The sequence below is a fragment of the Antechinus flavipes genome, chromosome 5, assembly GCF_016432865.1.
Source record: "Antechinus flavipes isolate AdamAnt ecotype Samford, QLD, Australia chromosome 5, AdamAnt_v2, whole genome shotgun sequence".
NCBI classification, from domain to species: Eukaryota; Metazoa; Chordata; class Mammalia; order Dasyuromorphia; family Dasyuridae; genus Antechinus; species Antechinus flavipes.
In genome coordinates, this window is record NC_067402.1 from 160,900,146 (window position 1) to 160,924,587 (window position 24,442).

Consider the following 24,442-nt stretch of genomic DNA (forward strand, 5'->3'; position numbering starts at 1 on the left):
TGTTAACTCGAGCATTTTCGGATTCCAAGGCTAGCATTCTATCACCTTCTCCATTCTGCTTCTCTGAAACTTTTATTAAATGTATGAAATAATTCACTTCCACAAACACATATTGGATACATACTATGTGTAAGTCATTAGGCTAGGCACTAGGACTATAAAGAACAAAAAACCACTCTTTTCAAGGAGCTTATTCATTGTAAGCATACAACTATGCTTAAATAAATATGAAGCATATAGAATGAAATATGATAATCTCTTCTGAAAGACTGAATGATAGTTAATTGGTAAGGAGTAGAAATCAGGACTTGGAGATAGAATGTACTGTTTTGTGAACAGCCATCAGGCCAATTGTACTGGAACAGAGAACATAGCTAATTTGTACTTTTTTTTCCCCATGAGGCAATTGGAGTTAAGTGATTTGCCCAGGGCACATAGCTAGGAAGTGTTAAGTGACTGAGGTCAAATTTGAACTCAAGTCCTCCTGACTTCAGGTCTGGTGGTTCTATCTATTGAGCCACCTAGTTGCCCTGCTAATATGTATTCTTAGATTCAGATCAACTGTGGTTTCTTTCCATGTAACTTTGATAGGGTTTTCATAAGATTTACAAGGGAAAAGAACCCTAAAGGTCCTCAATAACTCTTGGAATAATTAACTTTTTTTTTTTTTTTTTTGGTGCAATGGACTCCTTTGGTACATCATGTGGGCCCTTTCTCAGAATGTTTTTAAATACACAAACATGCGTAGAATTATACAAGGGAACAGGACCCCGCCAGGCTGAGCCTTGGCCATATTTTTCATACATCCCCAGAGAGAAGGGAAGTGACTTTGTGAAGGTTCCAGAGCTAGGAAAGCACTAACACTGAGATTTGAACCTTGGGGTTTTTACTACAACTCCTATGTCATTTTCATTACAATGTGTCTCTTATCATTGCAGCAATGCCAGAGACATCTATTGGTTCCACAATGTATGTTTCTTATTTTAAAAAAAATCTCTGGATTATATAAAGTTGTCTTGTAATGCAAATTCATTAATGTGGCTTAGGAGACAGTTGGCACAAGTACTTGTTATTTTGTAGATTTTAATAGCATGTAGGATACTATGAAGTATGTTTCACTAGCGAGGAGTATGCTTGCCCAAAGAGCTAGTGCCACCTACTGACCAGTGCCACAGCATCCCAGCTAGTGCTCTTTAACTGACTGTCCAATGGTCTGGACTGTGATTTCTATTTATTATAAGAATCTCTCTCTTTATTTTCATCTTTTGAACTTTAAATTTGGGAAGCATCTGCAAAGATTCATATTGTAAAGCGGTAGTAAATGCTTTTGATATTTTCCCAAGCATGTCATTCTTTGGCATTTACACAGAAGTTTCTTTGCCAAGTGCTTTCCATTTACTTCTGTTAGATGTTATTTCTTTGTAAATAGTGATTTGGGGAACTTCTGAAGGACTTGCCTAAAGGCAATAGTGGAGCCAAGAAGAAAAGAGAATGTATGGTTCGCATATACTTAAAAGCTTATTTTTTGTATTCATATTCTTTATATGGTATTTGTAGGAGCAGATCTTCCTTCTAGTAGGGTAAGGGAAAGCAACAGTTGGCTTTAAACATGATTTTGCGGATATATTCTGTGTCTGATCCAGGAAATGACAGCAGTTATAGTGTCTAGAAAAGTGAGTTTTTTTTGTTTTGGGGGTTTTTTTTTAGGCTCAAATTAGTTCTCTGCATTTGTAGTTCTGCCTCACAGGATAAAAATCAAATAGTTTGGACCATGTTAGGACCAGAGATTGTCAGATGAAATCATTTTAATTTAGCATGTTAAAACCTAAGTGTACAGAAAGCACTCAACTGGGAGCAGGGAAATGCCAAGGTACTTACTACCTTCCTATAGCTTCCCTGTTTGAATGAAGGTATTAAATACTCAGATGGAAGAAAATCTTGATAGGGACCATAGATTGAAAATTGAAAAGATTATGCAATCTAACTCTTTTGCTTTTTACATACTCATAAACCGCTCCCTCCAAATGTAGAGAAGTAATATGATCTGTCCTTTATTCACAGATGAGCAGCTGGGAAAAAACTAATGCTATATTACTTACCTTACCTAAGAAGTATCATAAATCTAAAGTATGAAGAAATCTTGGTGGTCATTTAGTGAAACCTCATTTTATAGATAATGAAAACAAAACCTAATTAAGTTACTAAGCAGGGCCCTAAGCGATATGTTCTAGATAAAGGTCAGGGGTAGAATTGGAATTCAGGTCATCTAATGCTTTCTGTTGTAAGGAAAATGATGGTAGGATCTGGAGGATTTCCTTTCTTCAGCAATTGCAACATATGTATATGTACATACACTGATTGCATAACATATATGCAAGGAGAGCACTGCTAGTGGTTTTCTTAAAATTGGAGATCACAATGTGGACCCAAGTTTCTCTGAAAGAATGTTTAATGGAATTACTTTAACCATAAGCCCTTCAGTTCAGAGACTTAAAAAAAATGGAACTTTTACAAAACAATCTTTTGATTGATATGAGTAGACTTAAAACATGTTGGGCTTGTTCAAACTCTAAAGTTTAATGAGATTGTTTAAAAAGTGATTCAAACGTTACTGTGTCTGTGCAGTATTATTCTAAGTCTAGATGGATGGGAGATTTATGATTTCTTCATGCTGATTCTGATTTTAAATCTCATAGTTCTGACTTTTACATTTTCATTTTATACAAATATATATATGTATATGTATATTTAAAAGGAATATATGTATAAACAAATTTTATACAAATGAATCTTAGCAATTTTTTAGCCTTTGCTGACTCTTTGGGTTCTTGATTAGTATGAAATTCGTCACCATGAATGGTATTTTCCTCTATGAAGTAAAGAACAAAAAATCCAGGAGCTGGAGGTATAGCTATTTTGAAATAGATTATTAAAAGCAAAGAAATAATATTTACTCTTAAGGTTAGGATTTCCTTATACATCAGGAAATAAAAGTTGAACATTTGCCTCCAGTGATTGAATAAATTGAGTCTGATGGATAGCCTTCTTATTGAGCAGCTCTTTAGAGATTTTTGGTTAGATTAGAAGCCCCAAGCCCTGGATTTTATAACTGAATATTAGGTACACAAAGTATGTAGCAGATTTGGACAATTTGAGCACATCTTAGTTAATTTTCCTTGATATTCACAATGAACTGTTGACTAGATTAAAACATTTTTCTTGCATGTCAAATAAATAACTTGCTTTTGACAAAACTTTTTTTTACCCCTATTCAAATCCCTTTCATCCTGTTCTTGCCTTTGCTATCTTTTTCACTAGATTCTTAGTTGAAGAAACCTAATTTCTATCTTTGTAATTTTATAAAGTTTTAAATGTTTTTTTAGTTATTTCCTATGAAGTATTAAATTTGGCCACATGCTCCCCCTAGTGTTAAGTATTAGGTTAAATAGAATATTAGAAAGCTGGACGAGGCCTTAGAGATTATTTAGTTCAGGACCTCAGTTTAAAATGAAGAAAAGACAGTTTAGATTAAATAACTTTTTTAAAGTCACAGAGGAAATTAATGAGTGATTTAATACTAGAAAACAAATCTTCTACATTCTAAACTGGAGTTAATAATTCATGGCTACCTTACAGTTATTTAAGGCAGAATTTATATATATATGCTGAGACAATTGAGGTTAAGTGACTTGCCCAGGGTCATACAGCCAGGAAATACTAAATGTCTGAGGCCAGATTTGAACTCAGGTCTTCCTGACTTGAGGGCTAGTGCTCTATCCACTGTATTATCTAGCTGTTCCAGAACTTATATTTGAAAAGAATTTTTACAAAACAGCTAACACACACACACACACACACACACACACACACGGAAAAAAGATGATGGTAGAACAATTTAACAAAAAGATGATCTTGACTGTAAAGAAGGGAAATAAAATCTTATATAACTTCTGAAGCAGTGTGGCAACAAAAGGGAATGACTACAGGGCAGCAAAGACCTTCTTAAGTTATATGCAGTTGAAACTCAGATAACTCCTTTTCAGGAAATGTAGAATGCTTGTATAGCTTTTTTTTTTCTCAAAAAGTCAATTTCAGTAAACATTCAGACCTGTTTTGGGAATGTTGCTGGATATAAAATAGTATCTTGAAGCATCCTCATAAACAGGTAGAGACCTAAAATCCTTAGCTGATTCAGATTCCTGCTTTTGTAACATTTACAAGGTTTGTGACCAGTGGCAACTCATTCAGTTTTCTCCAAAACAGGGATAATAACTGACAGGATTGTTGTATCAAATAAAATAATGTATCTAAAACTCAACTACTTCTTTTTATGATATGGTAATGGCATATTTATACTGCTTCATTAAAAAATTATAGCTGTATGATAGGCTGATATATGTCAATCAGTGAGAGATTTATGATTCATATCCTGAGTAGTTGTGCATTTGTTTACTTTTAATAGACTGAATCTGGAATGCCATCTGTCTTGGCTGTTTGACTGTATTCTCCATTATTTGAGAACAAACCCAGCCTTTTTAGGCATTTTAATACATGTCTTTTGAAATAATTAACCACAGTGAAACTGTTGTTACTTTTTTATTTATACCTATAATACAATAAAGATGCTTGTGATGTATTTTAACTATTAATGATGAGGGCAGGATAGTGAAGGAGAGGTGCGGGCAATATCATTCTCAAGATAGAAGTGATTTTGCAAAAAGGCATTTTCTGAAGACCTATTTTATACAGGAATCTAAGAATAGGCAAGACCATTTGAGTTTATATGTGAAGAGAGACATTTTCTGGAGACTCATCTTCCTGTTTCCAAGGTCTTCTCTGGAGACAGATTCATCCTATCTGCAGAGAATGTAAGACCATTTGAGTTTGTATAACTTTTTTTGGTGATTTTATATAACTGTATAGGGCTGTTTCAGGTCAGAGTTTTGCTCTCATCATTAAGATATGACATTTGGTACCTTAGGTAGAGAACAGGAACATTCTGTATTAACAACCAGGGATGACTATGATTAATTCATATGTTTTCAAATAGTTGAAACTTTTTTTTATACTAAATTTTCTAAAAAGACAGTATTTACATCTAAGGTTGTACTTCAGATATATGGTATATAATTCTAGAAGTAGCGAGTTCTCACAGTGTTGCTTGATTGAATTTGCTATTATTGTAGCTAATACCTGAATAGTTTCCAACTTGTTATCTTAGAATATTTTTTTTTTCAAAAAAATCACCACACATGCTTTATATGAAGTTTTATGTATACTTTGTTTTCACCAATTTTTAGTGTGTGTTTTTTTAAAAAACAGTCCAGTTTGGTCTTGCTTTAAATCTTATGTTGATGGCAATGCATAGAATGGGAATTATTTTTCCTTAATTCTGTAGGAAATTATGAAAAGTGTTTTGACACCTTGTTTTTTTTTTTTGTTTTTTTTTTAATAACTTTCCTGGGTGATTTTGAAGCATCGTATAACTGATCACTGGGGTTTAGGGATTACTTTGTATCCAAGAAAACTTATGACTTTAAGTGCCTTAGTTCAGTGTTTCTCATCCAAAGCATCAACATGCAATGGTGCATTATAAAAGTTTGATTGATGTATTTTTTTTTTTTTGAAGTTCTAGCTACTTCTCTTCCCAGAGAAGTTATCTTTTCCACTGTTTTATCACCTTTTGTGGGAGCATACTGCTGTTGTCATGAATGGGCATACAAAGGGTACTTTGTCAATTTAGAATTATAGGAATTAAACTGTGGAAGTACTCACCTAGTAGATTGAGATTAAAAAAGAATAGTGCCTGACTTTTATCAAGAATTTTTGTTTATCATTCTTTTGATCTCCTGACAGAGGTGATGGATTCAGGATGCAGCCTATGGCTTGGTTTTTGGACATGGCCAATGCATGAATTTATTTTGTTTGGATATTAGTTATAAAGATTTTGATCTTTGTTTTTTCTTGAGGGTGGGGGGAAGAAGACTTTTGAAAAAAATTAATTTAAAAAAGAAAAGTATGATCATAAAATTGGAAGGATACTAAAGGAAACTCAATTTCTTTGGCAATAAGTTTGTGACTAAAATGTTTCACTACAAATTAAAAAAAAAAAAAACAAAACTTTGTGTTGGGTATGATTATACCATTATAAGGGTCTTCCTATCCTCATTTTACAGTGGAAAAAGCTGAGCTATTATTATTATAAAATAAATTTAAGTATAAATCAGTATATTTGCTCTCGAGGTATATTTCCTTAAGAGCATTTGTTATTCATTGCTTCTCCCAGTATATTGAATGATATTGAAGTGGCCAGAGAATTAAGGAAGCTATATTCCCCTTGGCTTAGGAGACACAAATAAAATAAAAAACTAAACAGTATGTTAGCATCTTTATTACAGTGCATTAAGTTTGCCTTGTAGAGGGCTATGATGTTGAAAATCAAAGCATTTGACAGAAGGGACCTTTGTGGCCATATCTTGACCATGGGTGAAAAATTGAGAAACTTTATCTCACATCTCTGTAAAGGGCTGAAACTACGAACAGGTATACTTGAATCAGACAACGAAGCACTTAAAGCTGATTACCTATTCGATGTGAGACAATGATTCTATTAGCATATGTTTGGATAAATGGCTCTTCTCACTGTTTGGTGCTTAATCCATGTTTGATGTTAAGATAATCATAGGCAAGGATTAGAGGGTGGGGTGAGACAGGCCAGACTCACTTTGTGGCAGGACAAGGAGCAGAGAAGTTGGTGACTTTGGACTCGAGAATCTAGGAGCCTCTTGGCAGATTGTCTGCCTCCTTCACTTTTCCCCCTAAAGACCAAGGACTTTAATTTATCCTGACTCTGGCTGATCCTGAGGCCTCCAGAGAGCTAGTCCAGACTTAACACATCTCCTCTGGGAGTAATAGAATTGCCTCAGCAATTTCATCAAGTTAGAGAACTCAGTTCTTCCATATTACATCACATTTTTGTATTATTAAATAAATCATAGAGTTGGCTGAGACTTATATAGGTTAAATCACTTTCCCAGGAACACTCAGCTTCTGTCTGAGCTTGGATTTGAACCTGGGTCATTTCTATTCAGAAGAGAGGTTAAAGTGCTGGCCTAAGAAACAGAGAGACTTTAGTCCAAGTCCAGCCTCTGACATTTAATCTTCCAGTGGGCCCTTAGGTGTCTTAGGTGGCTTGTTTGACACCTGCATTAGGTAACTTTGTAAAAACTATGAGTTGTATAGAAGGTGCCAACCTACATTGATATAGGAAGTTTCCTCGTCTGGGAGTTCTTCTTACCAATGAAATAAAAGATTCAGTTCCTATTCAGAAAAAGGTGGGGGTGTGACAGTGGCTGTAATTTAGGAACTCCAGGGTGTAATGGTGAATTTCTTCCATCTTGAAACTTTAATCAAAATATACAGCCCATCATCTTGAGTTCTTTCAGGCATTAAACAATAGTTTAATCCTCTTAAACTCCTTCCCTTGTATTTTGTAAAGCCTTGTTATAAATGGAAGAATGGCATTAATACATTCATATGTAATAAGACATTTTACATATCCAATTTGCGTGAGAATCTGTGAAAAGTAGATTGTTTAAAACTCTTTCTTCTTTCTGTTACAGATAATACAGTTGAGGATCCTGAACTGAAAGATTCCCCTCTTATTCCCAAAAACATAATGGCTGAACCTGACTATATAGAGGATGACAATCCTGAATTAATCAAGCCTCAGAAATTAATCAATCCTGTCAAAATTTCTCGAAATCATCAAGATCTTCACAGAGAACTTCTAATGAATCAGAAAAGGTAAGCTCATTTCCGTGTGTGTGTGTGTGTGTGTGTGTGTGTGTGTGTGTGTGTGTGTGTGTAATGGGGGCTCTCTGGAGTGTCTGGGAGCTTCTTCCCCAAACCTAAAATTTTTTTTGCCCTGGGGCTTCATATCTGGGTTTCATATTATTCCATCTTCAAATTCAAGTTCCCCATATTCAGATTTCCCCATAATCTGCTCTAGGCTCATTACAATGGATTTAATGGTAAACTCTTTGTGCACTGAAGTTCAAAAGTACCAAAAGGACATGAATACGCATTTATGTACATTTTTATATACAAAGACAATATAAAAGTTTACTCTTTTGTAAATTTACCCATGTCTTTTTTTGCCTCTCTCTGAAATCATACTTGAATTTGCAGATCTACCGCTGTCATTGATCAGTTTTTCAATTATTCTAAGTTTTTCTTCTCAGCTTTTGATACTGAAGAAAATTTTAAGGTTACACAAGGAAAGATTTTAATTGGGTGAAAGAGTGTAAGGTAAAAGGGTGAAAGAAACACATATATAGTGCTCATAAAGATGTGTAAAATTTCAAATGGGGAACTTTGTTTAGAGATATGAGTTGCTTTCCAACTGCCCCTCCTTCCCTCCCCCCAAACCCCCCACAGAGTTATGAATTCCTCTTTTGTATTTTGTAGGAGGTTAAGAAATTAGGTATACTGCCCAAGCTTTTTGGGCTATATGGCAGGAGGGGAAGAGGAGTAGTACATAGGGATATAAAAAGGGTGTTTGCTATAGAATTGTTAATCTTACATTTAAGAAAATTGTTAGAATGGTTTGGATATAGACTCATAATTCATTGCAGCTTAGGAAAATAAGTATTTTAAGCTATTTAAATGTAAGCCACTAATGGACCACATTTTTGCAAGGCCATAAATGATTTGAAGTTTGTTGTTTTGTTTTTAACTTCTCAGATGCTTAGTGTGGTGATTTGCACAGCAGGAATGTTATGGTCTGAATTTGATTCAGGCCAGTCCTCTGATACTTTATGAGTGTCTCATTTTATTTCTTTATCAATCAATAATTATTAACAAAAGAAGATTTACTTAGGCATTATAGGTAATGGAACATTCCACAGGGACAAGCATTGAGAACACTGAGTCATTCCCTTCCCTGATGGGACCTTTATGGTATATCAGCCAAAGCATGCTCAACTCCTTTACATCCTCTACCTCCATCTATTTTGTATTTAGGAGATAAAGAAGTGACATTAACAGCTTGAGCCAAATGGCTCAAAACATTTTAAAGAAAACTAAAATAAAAACTAACTTGTATGGGGAAGGGAGTTAAAAGAGTGCTCTTACTACAAGATGCTGCTCTTTTAGATTGGTATATTGTGTATTGTTCAATGCTAATATGCTTTTGTGTTTGGAGAAAAGAGACTATGAGATAGACCTGACATATGAATTGCATAGAGCTGTAAACATATAGACTACTCTACTTATATCATATTGAGAAATTACAGTTACTTAACTAGTCCTAAAGAATAGTGATTTAAGTTCACTTTTATAGGAACTTTCCAGTAAATGATTCAGGGCTTTGTTCTTGGCCTTATTCAGTTAAATTTTTTAGTCAGGAAGGTAGTTCAGATGTTATGGTTATAAACTTGAGTGAGAGGTATAGTTGATACCATATATGACCAAATTAGACTCCAAAAACATTTTAACAGGCTAGAAATGGTAGGCTGAAACTAAGGTATTAAGATTTACCATGTGCTTAAATTTAAGAAAATCCAACTGCATAATATAGAATTGAGGGACGTGAAAATAGAAAGTAATTTTAATACAAGAGATCTCTGAGTTTTTCTATGAACTGCAAGATCAATATGAGTGAGCCAATATGACAAGGAAGTTAAAACACTAACATGACTATAGACTATATTAATAGGAACATAATGTCAGGGTAAAGGAAGTGATAGTCCTGTTTATTTTGTGATCAGAATGCATTTGGAGCATCATGTCCAACTCTAGGTACATATTTTAGGAAGAGTTATTAACAGATTGGAGAAAAACTAGGGCAATAGTGCAAGGACATGAAATCATTCCATAGGATAACAAAACTTTTTTTTTTTAATTTTGCATCTGTCAGTAAAATATCATTTCCATGTTCACCTAATCAGTAAAAAATGAGTTTATGTCTCCAATCTATGCATATTTAGTTATTTATAAATTAGATACTTATATACTGTTATACTAATTGTGTACATTATAAAATTTCTACAAAAATAGAAATTAAGACAGGATGAGATAAAGATGAATAGTGTTTATTGAGTAAGGCAATAACATATCACTTTGGCATCTGTGTATAAAACATGGATTAGAATGGGGAAAGACTTGCATCAGGGAAACCATGTCAAAGGATTTTGGAATAGTCCAGGTGAGAGTTGATAAGGGGCTGGTCTAGGGTAGTGACTGTGTGAGAGAGAAAGGGACAAATATGAGAGATGTAGAGGTGAGGCAGCTCTTGGTTATATATATGAATGTGAGATGAGAGGGAAAATGAGGAATTAAAGATGACCTGGGAAACTAGACAAATGATGATACACTGAACAGCAATAGGGAAAGTTTGAAAATGGGGGTTTTGGGAAGAAAGTATATAATAATAACTAAGATCCATATTAGAATCCCTCTATGCCTGTCAGTCTTTATGAATCACTATCTCACCCAGAATGAGAAGGGGAAAGGTGGGGTTCTTATTCACTTGCCTTTTTCTAGACATGTCCTCCAAGATGTGTTCATTACAGCCATGGGATGATGGGGGGAAGATATGAATTCTCCCCATACTCTCTGTACTATAAGCCATTTAGGTAACAGCTTCCCTAAGGGGCTGATTACAAGCTCAGAAGGCCCCAGGGAAGGACTCAGGATAGTGGTTTTGGTAGAGAGATTTCCTACTGTTGGCTGTTGATGAGTTAGCATTCTAAGGGCAAGCTTCTATATTCCCATCCTCTCACTGGTTAATTACTCATACACACTGGGGCTAGGCCATGGTTCTCAAGGTACCTAAATATATGATAGTGTATTTAGTGGCTCAAACCATAATGCATCAAGAATTTCCTAGTTAATCTGCATGACAGTCCCATCCCATTCTTCTCTTGAGAATGACATTTCTTGTGAACAGTTCATAGTCCCCTAGGGGATCGTGAGCCCCTCTCTGGAGAACACTACCATAGGAGAGATCAGAAGATGTTTAACTTGAGCAGGAGTTTGTGGGGGGATAAGGGGAGAGTGGGTTGGCCCTGAAGGGTTAGGACATGGTATTTCTGTATTAAAATATTTGAAAGGTCTTTATGTAGAAGAAGATTAGAATTGTTCTGCTTGATTTTATAGAGCAAATCTAGAATGAGAGAGATTGAGATTGCAAGTCAATATATCAAAATTTCCTGACAATTGGAATTCAAAACTGTGCGCTTCTACCCTCTATCTTACAAGAGAAACTGGATGATTGTTTTTTCAGGGAGATTATAGAAGGAATTCATGATTTGATTAGAAATTAGACTAGGTGACTTGTCAGTGCAAAAACTTGCACTTTCCTAGTTACCATTGGAGTAAAGCAAGACTGTGTGCTTGCTTTCATGCCTTTTTTAAAAGCAGTAATATTGATGGATACCTTCAGTGAAGATAAACATAGTATTTAAGATCAACTACCACAGAAATGGAAATTATTTAATTTAAAAAGGCTTTAAGCAAAGATTGAAGTGGAAGGAGATTGGTACATGATTTTTTGTTCATAGATGATTGTGCACTGAGGGCACAATCTGAAGATGAGATATAATAAAGTATGAAGTGATTCTCTGCCATTTGCACTAATTTTGACCTAACAATTAATACCAAGAAAATAGAGATTCTTCAGCCTGTACTGTGCCATCCATCAGTTGCAGCAAATGCAGAAATTTTTAATACTGTGGATGAATTCATTTACCTTGACAATATAGGTTGATGATGAGGTTGACACATGCATTGTCAGAGCTAGTTCATTGCTGGTGAGGCTCTGAAGAAAAATGTGGAAGGTCGTGTCCCAGGCTGAACTGTCAAGCATTCAGAATCCCATATGGATGGTTCTCTTCTTGATAAGTTTATTGAATGGAAGCCTGATCCTTTTTGACCTTAAATATTTTATTTCCTCCTGACTTAGACCCAGAAATTCTAAAAGAAACAATAGCTTATATTTATGCAGTACTTTAAACTTTGGAAAGCACTATTTGAAAATACTCATTTTCTCATTTGTAACAAAACAAGCCTATGAGTTGTTAGCTATAGGTACTATCATTCCCATTTTATAGATAAGGAAACTGAAAATCTGTATGATACTGAATAAATTCTTTAGGTCACACATCTAGCAGTTGTCTGAAGTGGGATTTGAAAATTGAGATTGGATTCAATTACCAGAATTACTTGTCTTTAAAACTTCAAGAAATATGTCAGTTTCTAAAGAACCTAAAAAGGATTGTGGAGAAAGTCTTATGGAGAAAGTCTTATTATTTGGCTTCTATTGCTAATTGTCCTAACTCACATGGAAAAGAGGGGAAAAAAAGTAGAATCATTTTAAGGTTGACATAAATTAAGGCAAAAACAAAATAATTATGATAGCTAACATTTATATAGTACTTAATATGTGCCAAGTACCATGCTAAGCACTTTATCATTATTATCTTAATTGATCCTTAGAATAACTCTTCATTATGTGTGCTATTATTATCCCCATTTTGTAGATTGGAAAACTGCTGCAAACAAAGGGGAAGTAGTCCAAAGTCATACAGTTAGTACATGTCTGAGGCTGGCTTTGAACTCAGATCTTCTTTTTTTATTTATTATTATTATAGCTTTTTATTTACAAGATATATGCATGGATAATTTTTCAGCATTGACAACTGCAAAACCTTTTGTTCCAATTTTTCCCCTCGTTCCCCTCATCCCTTCCCCCAGATGGCAGATTGACCAATACATGTTAAATATGTTAAAGGTATAAGTTAAATATAATATATGTATACATGTCCATACAGTTATTTTGCTGTACAAAAAGAATCAGACTTTGAAATAGTGTACAATTAACCTGTGAAGGAAGTTAAAAATGCAGGTGGGCAAAAAAAGAAGGATTGGGAATTCTGTGTAGTGGTTCATACTCTTCTCCCAAAGTTCTTTCGCTGAGTATAGCTGGTTAAATTCATTACTGCTCTGTTGGAGCTGATTTGGTTCAACTCATTGGTGAAGAGAGCCATGTCCATCAGAATTGATCATCATATAGTATTGTTGTTGAATTATATAATGATCTCCTGGTCCTGCTCATTTCACTCAGCATCATGAACTTGGATCTTCTTGACTATAGGACCAGTGCTCTGTCCACTGTGCCCCCTAAATGTCTCTAAAAAACCAAACACCAATGAATGCTGCCAACGTTCTTTGGGAGAGATATCAAATCATCTTTCTTTCAAATGTACTTAGAATCAGGCTACTTATAAGTATGAATGTACACTGAAGGTTACACAAATTAAAGTATACTCCTGTTTGCATGCAACGTTTGTACTATAAGCACAATCTCTAAAACTTGCTTTTACATCTGCTTCTTCTCACCTTTGCTTCTGTCTGTAGTTTACCTATCATTCACTATTCTGTTCCCCATTTCTCAGAACTGTTGAGAGGATATAAATATTTCTCTGTTTTTTATATATCATTACCTGGCAGTTTCTAACAGGTTTTGTTTTGTTTTTTTGCCTGATGTCTGGATGATGTAAATTTGGCTGAAAGTTATAGAATTATGTTATTTAGTGTTGGAAGAGACCATAGAAATAATTCAATCCTAGTTATTTATTTTCTAGATAAGCAAATAGTTCCAGAGTCAGAAAATGACTTAGTAGTAATTTGTTTTAGAATCTTGACTCATTCAGCCAAACTGGCTCCTCTGTGTAAAATTTTCTTGGTAAGTCCTTGCTTTCATTATTTTGTGGAAAGTTTTTAGGTTCTTCATTTGAGTGAAAAAGGGATTTCTCCCCCTTCTCAAAAGAAGTGAACTATTCATATCTTTTTGATCATTTATCAATTGAGGAATGGCTCTATAAATATGATTCAGTTCCATCTATGTTTGAAAAATGAATCCTTTATCAGAAAAACTTGTTTCAAAATTATTTTGAGAATTACTCTAGCTGTATTCCCCCTATCTTGTTTATTTTCTCTCTCTCTTTTCACTCTGTCCTTTATCAAAAGCAATTTACTTTTGTCTACCCCCTTTCCCAATATACCCCCTCCCCACTTCTCGTATTCCCTTCCTTTTCTACTTTCCTGCAGGGTAAGATAGATTTCTAGACCTATATTAAGTGTGTATATTATTTCCTCTTTGAGCCAATTCTGATGAGAATGAACTTTAGTTTAGAATGAACCTTGCCCTCTTCCTGTCAATTGTGCAAGTTTTTTCTTGTCTTCTCCTCCTCCTCAAACTCAAATGTTTTCTAGAAATTATGCTCCATAAAGTAATTATTAAACTTAGCTAATATAGTTATCTTCAGCCTCAATTTTATGTGGATTATGTTCAGGGAAATCATATTTGAGATTAATGGAATACTAGTTTGTTATCTCTTTTGGGTCCCGCCCAAGTTTTAGATCAAATCTTTGAATTTGTGATCTGGATACAGTTTAATAAGAATCAAGAGACTATGTCCTTCATCTGGAAAACACAAGATTTTCAATGGAATGGAAGACAGGCAGATTTCGTGTGTGTGTGTGTGTGTGTGTGTGTGGCATTCAGTATTTAAATGACTGAGTAATCTGTAACTGCCTACTTTGTTTCCCTTTGGACACAGCATTTTTAGCAGGGAAAAAAGCTAGTGAGAATGATTTAATGTACATCATGTAAAGCGTTCATCTACTTGTTTAATTAATACCCTTTGGAGACATATTTTCCTGTGAGTTAATGTAAATGTGACATGGTATATTTGGCCACCTATACTTCCAAAAAGCATTTTCAAGGATATTACAGGTAATAAATTCTTGTTGTTCTTAAACACACACACACACACATACACACACACACACACATACACACACACACACACACACACACACACACACACACACACACACTGATCAAGTATGAATGACTTATTCTCCACAATACAGTTGTATAAGTTGTACAACTCTGAAGAACTTATGATAGAAAATGTTATTTTGTAGAAAGTTTTTAGGTTCTTCATTTGAGTGGAAAAGGGGATTTCTCGCCCTTCTCATACTAAAACTGTTCATACCTTTTTGATCATTTATCATTTGAGGAATGGCTCTATAAATATGATTCAGTTCCATCTATATTCCATCCCCAGAGAAGGAACTGATGGAGTCTGAATATAGATTAAAACATACTTTTCTCTAGACTTATTTTCTTTTTGCTCTTGTTTTGACCGAATTGGAAATAAATTTTGCATGACTACACACATATAATCTATATTAAATTGCTTGTCTTCTCAATGAGAGTGGTAGGGAGGGAGAGAATTTGTAACTCACATTAAAAAATGAATGTTAAAAATTATTTTTACCTATAATTAGAAGACATAAAATACATAGATATAGATATCAGCATATAGTAATAATATTTTAGAGCTGAAAAGGAGCAAGCTCTAAATTCTCATGTTAGTATGTATACATACTGGGAAAAGTTTTCATAGATATTTTAGATCAAAAATAGGAAATAGCATCTGACTTGATGGATGAAAATTGATAAGTAATGCAAGACAGAAGCACTTATTCTTGTATCCATGTAGATTATATGTCAATACTTAAATGAATTTAGGCCACTTCATTAATATAGTTATTTCACTTTGTTTGTATTTATTTTCCACTTATCCATCTACTCATTCTTGTCCTTTGAGATTCATATCTGTATTGTCCCAAAGGATTTTTTACCCAATGTGGAGTCCATACAAACTGAAACAACTACACCATCTTGCACAGTTTCAAATCAAATCAGCAAAGTCAAAGATTAAGAAATCTCTATGAAATTTAATATGTTTAATATGTTAAGCCTAGAAGAAGTCAGACTGAGGCAATAATATGGGGAACTGAATGTCTTTTAAAATCAGAAACTATGGTATTTGGGGTTAGTATTAAAGTTCTATATAGAATTTTAATTCCAATTTGTTTTCTGGAATGGTTGGATCAGTTTACAACTCTACCAATAATGCATTAGTGTCCTAGTTTTCCCACAATTCTTTTGTGTCTTTTGAAAGAGCTGAGAATTGGTCCACACTTTTAACAAAATCAATATGGAATAGGCAATAAGTATTTTTAAATTCTTATACTTTTTCTCCAAAGGATCGCACTACTTGAGGATTATAGATAGGAAAAGAAAAACATCTTTCCAGTTATAATTCTTATAGCACAGTTTTGTTTTATTGTTCTTTGTGTGGTTTTTTATTTTTCCCAGTAGTAAAAACCTTAAAACAAAATAGATCTCTAGAATTTTAGGATAAGACTAAGCAGATTAAAATAATAATATTGAGCCATAAAATAATTAAAATGAAGAATTTGAAGAAATATGGGAAGATACATAAAACACAAAATAATATAAATAAAGCAAAACTAAAAAAGAAATCAATATTAACTTTAGTCAGGTAGTGAGAGAACAATTATAGCAACAGATGGCTTATAATCACAAAAAAGGATTAGAGAACAAGGATAAGATTATCATTATGTTAAAGCCAATATGAGTATATGTAGAGCTAGTTTTCAGAAAATAAAAGTTTATAGACAAAATATACAAGCATATTCTTTTCTATGCTCATTTTTTCTTGCTTATGTTCATTTTTATATTTTAATACCTATTCTTGAAAATGGAAGTTTAAAAAATTTACATTATTTTATTAATGAAATTAACTTTAATTTATGTTAAAATATGTAACTATTGAAATTCTTTTACATATGTTTGATGGTGACCCTTTGGAGGAAGCTTCCTCATCCATGGCCTGTGTGCTTTGTCCTCTACTTCATCTTGATTGTCTTCTTTCTGCCCTGACTTGATATTTTAATTCCATGTATTTGGAAAAATAAAATGCTCAGATGGTTTTCAACATTCATATTTGCAAAACCTCGTATTCCAATTTTTTTTCCCCTCTATCCCCCACATCTTTCTCCCCAAGACAGTAAGCAATTTAGGGTTAAACATAGGTTAAACATGTGCAACTCTTCTAAATATATTTCTATATTCCTCATGCCATGCAAGAAAAATCAAATCAAAAAGGGAAAAAATGAGATAAAAAATATGAAAATATGATGCTTTGATTCACATTCGGTTTCCATAGTTCTCTCTCTGAATGAAGATGGCATTTTCCATTATAAATCTATTGGAATTGACCTGAATCACCTCATTGTTGTAAAGAGCCAAGTCCATCACAGTTGATCATAATCTAATTTTTTTTTGTTACTGTATACAATTTTAGCTTGCTTTTGCTTACTTCACTTAGCATCAGTTCATGTAAGTCTCTCTAGGCCTCTCTGAAATTATCTTGCTGATAGTTTCTTATAGGGCAATATTATTCCATAACATTCATATAACATAACTTATTCAGCATTTCTCCAGCTAATGGGCATCCACTCAATTTCCAGTTTTTTACCATCACAAAAAGGGCTGCCACAGACATTTTTGCACATGTGGGTCTCTTCCCCCTTTTTATGATCTCTCTTTTGTGATACAGATGCAGTCAGATCAAAGGGTATACGTGGGCATAATTCCAATTTGTTTTCCAGAATGGTTGGATCAGTTTACAACTCCACCAATAATGTATTAGTGTCCAAGCTTTCCCACAAGCCTCTAACATTCATCATTATCTTTTCCTGTTATCTTAGACAATCTCAGAGGTGTGAAGTAGTATCTCACTCAGAGTTGTCTTAATTTGCATTCTTTAAATAATAATGATTTAGAGCATTTTTTTATATGACTTGAAATTTTTCTTTGAATTGTTAAGGATCACAGTTGCTTTCAGAAAGAAGATCTAAAGATATGTAGTTTTTTGAAATGAATATTTTGCCACCATAATTTCTAAAATCTAGGATCATACTGAATTTTTTTCTTTCACCTTTTCATTTGTTTCTGAAGCAACTAGCATAGCTATTTGTTTTCTTCTGTTTGATTTGAATGGATTGTTTATCATACTTGAATAATAACACTACTGCTTTTTACCCAATATTTAAGAAAACATTTGTCTTTTTTCCCCTTTGCTTTAATTTTCAAAAACATTTCTCTCCCTTCCCCCATGCTGCAATCCATATGTTTATAAGCATAATCAAAGAAGGATGAATTTTCATTTTGCCAGAGCCATAGTTATAAACTCACAAACTCTCTTTGATTTAGAGAATCAAATGAAGGGCTTTAGACTTTTCCTGTGCACGCATAGAAAATTAAAAGCAATTCATTGTCATGAAATATTAATTAAAATCTTAACAACTTCTAGTATATTTGAAATAATGTCTGAGCACCTTGTTCCTGAGCATTTTGTTAATAAATATTTTATATTACTGGTGCTATTATATAAAAGCTTTAAGCAGAAATTGAATACTACAATATTTAAATTATTCCTTTATTGAGGAGAATATCAGCTTTGTGGATCCTGGATCCTTCTATAAGCTGGAAAATTTGTTAATCGAAGTACATTAGGATAGTAGCATACAAAAATGAATTTTTAATATTGTAGGCAGTTAAATTTCTTAACCCTAAAAATTTGAAGCTGTTAGTAACATAGCATTATCTTACTGTATTATTAATTAAATCCAGTTATTAAATGGGGTACTTTTTGGTAACCATTCCATAATTTTTAAAAAGAATAATATTGCTATCCTTTAATCTATCAGCACTCTGATCCATAAAATATAGACAGCTTACATTGAGGTAACTGAGCCATACATAAACCATTTAATTTATAAAACTACAATTCCTTTACTCCCCACCCCTTTTTAAATGAGTAAGGTGCTATGAACATATGATTGAAATATTTGTATTTCAGTTATTAAAACAAAATGTATTATTTGATGTTCTTGGCAGCATCACTTCATTTTTGTTACTTGATTTTTAATAAGCCACCTTTCATCTGTGGAATTTTATACCAGTTTACAAATTGTTGATGTTACATTTCTGGGATACTTTGAAATATTGCATGAGGCTTTTCCTGATTTTTAATACCCTATCCCACCCAAATTATATGTAGTTTTATCTACTAAAATTATTTTGTGCAGCATTGTTGTACTTTGTAATGTTGAAGGCAAGGACTATTTCATTATTGTCTTTCTGCCCCAATGCCTAAGACAATGCCTTGTTATGTAGGCATTTAATAACTGTTTGTTGACTTGAATTAATGTGAAGACTGGAAAGGATTATAGGGAAGAAACATGATTCTTTCCAGGTAGAGAATGTCCATTTCGTATGGGAATAGAATGAGCTACTAATAAATGAACATGCTACATAGTATTCTTTGATAGTAGATATCTATGTTTATTTTTGTTTTAATAATGATGTACATTCCTCTCCCATCTGAATTTTCATGTTTTTTTTTCCCTGGATTTTTGAGTAATTACTTGTTCATCATTTGAGACTGGCCAGTCATGTTTTTCCTGTTAGATGTCCCAGATTTTTTTACTATGTTTATTTTTAAAGTTATGTCATTTAATATTTTTTTTTTTAGGACTTTGTAGTATAGTAGAAAAAAATAGAGGATTTGGCATCAAAATTCTGAATTTCTATCTTGGCTCTGCCATGTTCATTAATTGTGTGACTTTGGACAAAATGTCTTACCTTTCTGAAAAGTCCTTACTTTCCTATCTATAAAATGGAAGTTTTATCATGACTGAAACTGCTTCTAACTCTGAATCTCTGCTCATATGAAAGAACGCACAAAGAAGAGTCAGAAGGTGTAGATTTAACTGCCTCCTCTGCTGGGTGACTTTGGCCAAGTTACTTAATTTCATTGATTTTTTGTTTCCTCATTTGGGAAATGGAGTGGGTTGTACCAAGTCCTCTGAACCCTTTCTGTGTCACATTTGGGAAGACTGGGCCTGTTCTCCTCGGCTGCCACCCTGTGAGTCAGTTTGGAGTGAGGATTTGTTAGTTGGCAACTGAGCACTGCAGGATTTGAGTACTGGAAGGATCTCAAAAGGTGATCTGATTTAGACTAGAGATTCTTAAAACTCATGTCCATGGATCATTAAGGTCCATGAATAGAAGTAGCCTTTGAAGTTGGCTTTATATTTTTGTTTCAGCATAATTAGTTTCCTATATACTTCTCTATAATTGTGAATTTTTTCCTGAGAAAGTGGTGCTGAGACTTCACCAGGTTGCTTAGGGTGTCCTTGACACAAAAAACATTCTGATCTGTCATCAAAACCAACCTCTTTATTTTACAAATGAGGAATATGAAGCCTGGAGGAAGAAAGTGATATATCCAAGTTCAGTCACGCAAGGATTAAACGGTAAAGAGAGAATTTGAATCCATATCTTCTGGTTATTCACCTATTGGGTTAGAATATTAGGCTATCTTACCACAGTACTCCTCTGTCACTGCGTTGGACGGCTTTGGTTATCTGCGAGTAGATATTTTAAAAATCAACAGTTTTCTTGTTAAACTTGAAATGTGTTTGTTTTTGAAGGGGCCTTGCACCTCAGAATAAACCAGAGCTACAGAAAGTGATGGAGAAGAGAAAACGAGACCAGGTGATAAAACAACAGAAGGAAGAGGAAGCCCAGAAAAAGAAATCTGATTTGGAGATAGAACTACTGAAACGACAGCAAAAGTTGGAGCAAGTGAGTAGGCAGGGGTGGGACATTAATGTTATCTGCTGGGTGAGGCACAAAGGGAGCCCAGCTGACAAATGTACAAGAGCTCTGGAGTGGGAAAAATGTGTTCAGTGAAGGAAATGGATGGAGTGAAACTCAGGAAAGGAAAGGAAAGGCCTATGATGTAGGGACATATTAGTGTTACTTGATCAGTAACATTAATTGTTCTCTAAAATGAGAATAGTTTTTTCTTTTCATCTTAGTAAAATAGAGAAAAGTAGGAGTTTGGTGTATGGTGGGTAACTGTTGAGAAGGAATGACTATTTAAGAAATTTTTAAAGAAATTTATCATTCAGGACAGCTGGGTGACACAGTGAATAGAGCACCAACCTTGAAGTCAGGAGGACCTGGGTTCCAATCTGGCCTCAGACATTTAACACTTCCTAGCTCTGTGACCCTTGGCAAATCACTTAACCCCAATTGCCTCAGCAAAAAAAAAGAAAAAGAAAGAAAGAAACTTATCATTCTAAGTAGCATCTTTTTTTTTTTCCTCCAACTTTTTCTTTGATTTAAGCTTGAGCTTGAAAAACAGAAGATTCAAGAGGAGCAGGAAAATGCCCCGGAATTTGTGAAGGTGAAAGGCAACCTGAGAAGAACAGGCCAAGAAATGGCAGAAGTTCAGGATTCTTAGGCATACACTGTACAAAAAACTTGCTGGATTTTAGCCCCTTGCTGCAGAGAGGACATTCCTGTAGGATCATCTCCAGTGCTGCTTCCTTTTGAGCCAAGAGTAGCATGGAGAGACATCGGTTTTTGAGAAAATGCCAGCCAGCAGAAGTTTTAATTTTTAAAAAGGGTTATTTTGTTTATCAGTTTTCCTTGAATTTAGTGGGAATAAATTGACTATGATAGCTGCAGTTCAGATTCGCCAAATGAAATATGTTGACCAGCAGATAAGCAGCTTATTGTTGGTATAACAGACTTGTCTTCAGAGATTCAAAAGAAAGGATGAGGACACTGGAGTATCTTAAGTGTTGCACTACTTGGTTTCTTCCAACCTGACTGTAGTGGGGACATAATATTTGTATTTTTTTCTTCTTTTAAAAAATATTATTTTTCTAACTCTTGGTTATCTTTTAAAGAACTTAGCTTATATAAAAATGTGCTTAATCTGTTACTTTTCACAACTGTGATTCTGGTTTGGAAAGCCTGAAAATCTTAGCATGGGTTAAATCTTAACACCGAAGTATGGAAAAATGTTCATTTGTATTAAATGATCAATACAGGTTATATCTTAGTTGATCTTGAATTTACAGAATTAGAAAGCTGTGAGAAAGTTTTAATAAAAATTCCAAACTCTGAACCCATTTTTAGGAAAACCATAGTACATAGATTATGTAAAAATTTTTTTTCTTTTTTCAGTCATTTCTATTTTTGATCAGCAATATATTGTTTGGTTAATATTCCAACCCAAAGGAGGGTATTTAACAAATTCTCTGATGGTTTGTTAACATAGTTGTCCCTCTCAGTATTTTCTTTTCTTGTTTTTTCAAGCCTGTTTTTTAGGCAAAATGTTGGCATTCTGTTGACCTAAGTTCAGTGTTACAAGTAGAGGTCAAAATCCTTTTTATTACTTTGGTCTCCTTTTAGCCACATGGGGAACATCCTAAATGGGAGCTCTGTAGCAAGATATTTTGACTTAATGTGTGATGCAAGTGTGAATTGGTCTCAAGGAGACTTACATTAGAAGATTTTCTTGCATTTGTACATTTTGAATGCTAGAACTAAAATTTTGAAAATTTTTGATTAATGATCACACATGCCTTTAATGTTTGTATTTTTCCCTATGAAGGCAACATATTACCACTGTCTCAGTCGTAATGACTACTAAATTCCCTCTCTCAGGAAAAGCCAACTTTAAGGGAGAGATTGCTAAGATTCTTCTTGCTAGCCAGAGCATTGTTAAGAAGCAAATTCCCAATTATAAATTATAACTAAATATTTATGCAAATATATTTTCTATCTTGGGCATGTGCCTCCTATTTTGGATGGAATTGGGAAATGTATAGCTTCAGTATTGTTCTCTATCTAGGATATCGAGCCAGTGACTTCTTTTGGCAAGACATTATTTTTTGCTTGACTTCATATAAAGTTTAACCTCGAAGCCATCTGAAGGCCTTGAAAACCATAATAGAAATTGGCATCATTGAGGGATATTTTGTAGGACCAGATTTCAAATCCTCAAGTGAATAGCATAGCACAAATATGTAAAGTTACAACATAAAATTTAAAAAATAGCGAATTATATTTGGAATAGATTATCCAGTATATCAGTGAGGCTTATTGCTATGAAATACAAATATGATTATAGGCAAAAATGTTATTTTATCCTATTAGTTTTGTCTTTTTAATGAAATGGTGATGGCTGAGATTTTCCTCCTATTTCTCTACTTTTGAGAAGAGAAAGTGTGGTGATGGATGATCTCAAGAGGATATTTCCAATTTCCTATTGACTAGATTTTTTCCTTTTGTGTGTGGAATCAATGGAGTGATTTATAGTACCAGAATTTAGGATAAGTCCATAACTTTTATTCAGCAGGATCTTAGCTCTTTAGTTTCCTCCATTTGTGGTCAATCTCCCATTTGACAGATATTATTGGGCTGTTCAAATTGAAGACACCAATATGCTTTGCCTGCTCAGTAGTCCTTTCAAAAGATCTTCCTATCCCTCAATATCTTTAGTTTGCTTGAAGCTTATTCTTCTATGGCAGTAGTGAGGAATAACCAAAAGGAATAATAATAGTGGATTGATATTTTCCTCCCAAACCCACTAGTAGGTGTGCCGAATGCTTTTTTAGCTTAATAAAATGCCTCCAAACAGCACTGTAAATATAGTGTGAAAGTACGGTTTGTTGTTACAAGACAGGTAGAATATATAGTTAGAGTTCATCTTAGAATCCAATAGGTCCAACCTATAAGTCTGAGTTAAAATATGGCAAGCAAAATCTCCTTTAACATCAAAAAGCTATACAATTTGGTTAGAATTTGTAGAAATTTTCTAAGCAGTTCTGTTATTGAGCCACTTTCTAATTTTGCAATGGTCCAATGTTTTATTTGAACTATTTTTCTGTCCTCTTAAAATATTTGAAAATTTTGTTGTCTCCCACTTTGATAGCATGGTAACAAATTTGTGTTGCTTTCTAAGCTACACTATGTCTTTATTCTTCTATTCTGAAAAACCTTGACTTGTTTGAGTGTATATAATATATATAAAGGGAGCCTTAATGGGTTTGTTTTCATAATTTCATAATTTAATATTTTTTGTATTTGCTCTTGTATAATTGTTTTTAACTGAAAGTATTACAAAAATGAGGGTGGAGTACTTAGAACCAAAGTTATGCTTAATAAAAATCTGCTACATGCTTGAACTATACATCTGTGTCTGTCATACAGAAAAGAGATGGCTTGAACTTAAAAGGTAGTTTTGTTCAGGTTGTGAATTAATTTTGTTTTCATAATATATTTTTCTGGTATCGAGGAGACACATTGTGTAGAGCACTGGGTCTGGAATCATGAAACCTTTTTTTTTTTTTTTTTTTCCCTGAATTCAAATTTGGCCTCAGATACTTACTAGTTGTGTGTTCCTGGGCAAATCACCTAATCCTGTTTTTCTTCATCTGTAAAATGAGCTGGAGGAGGAAATGACAAACCATATCTTTACCAAGAGAATTCCAAATGGGAAGCACAAAGAGTTGGATACAACTGAAACTAACTGGATTAAAACAACAATATTCTTCATGTTTGCTTCCACCACCTCCAATTCTCTTACCTTCTCCCTGCTCCCAAGTTAGACATTTAGTATGAGCTGGT

General features: G+C 33.9%; 1 protein-coding gene across 3 annotated transcripts in view; it reads left to right on the forward strand.

The window, feature by feature from the left end:
• The window catches only part of LOC127539056 (protein FAM107B), an 86,989-nt gene extending 62,984 nt beyond the window's left edge, over positions 1-24,005 (forward strand). For all 3 annotated transcript variants that reach the window (XM_051963033.1, XM_051963035.1, XM_051963034.1), the window contains exons 2-4: positions 7,623-7,806; positions 20,446-20,599; positions 21,147-24,005. In XM_051963033.1, coding sequence (XP_051818993.1) covers positions 7,623-7,806; positions 20,446-20,599; positions 21,147-21,263 — 455 coding nt within the window. In that variant the 3' untranslated portion in view covers positions 21,264-24,005. The remainder of the gene's footprint in view (positions 1-7,622; positions 7,807-20,445; positions 20,600-21,146) is intronic.
• The last annotated feature ends 437 nt before the right edge of the window (positions 24,006-24,442 follow it).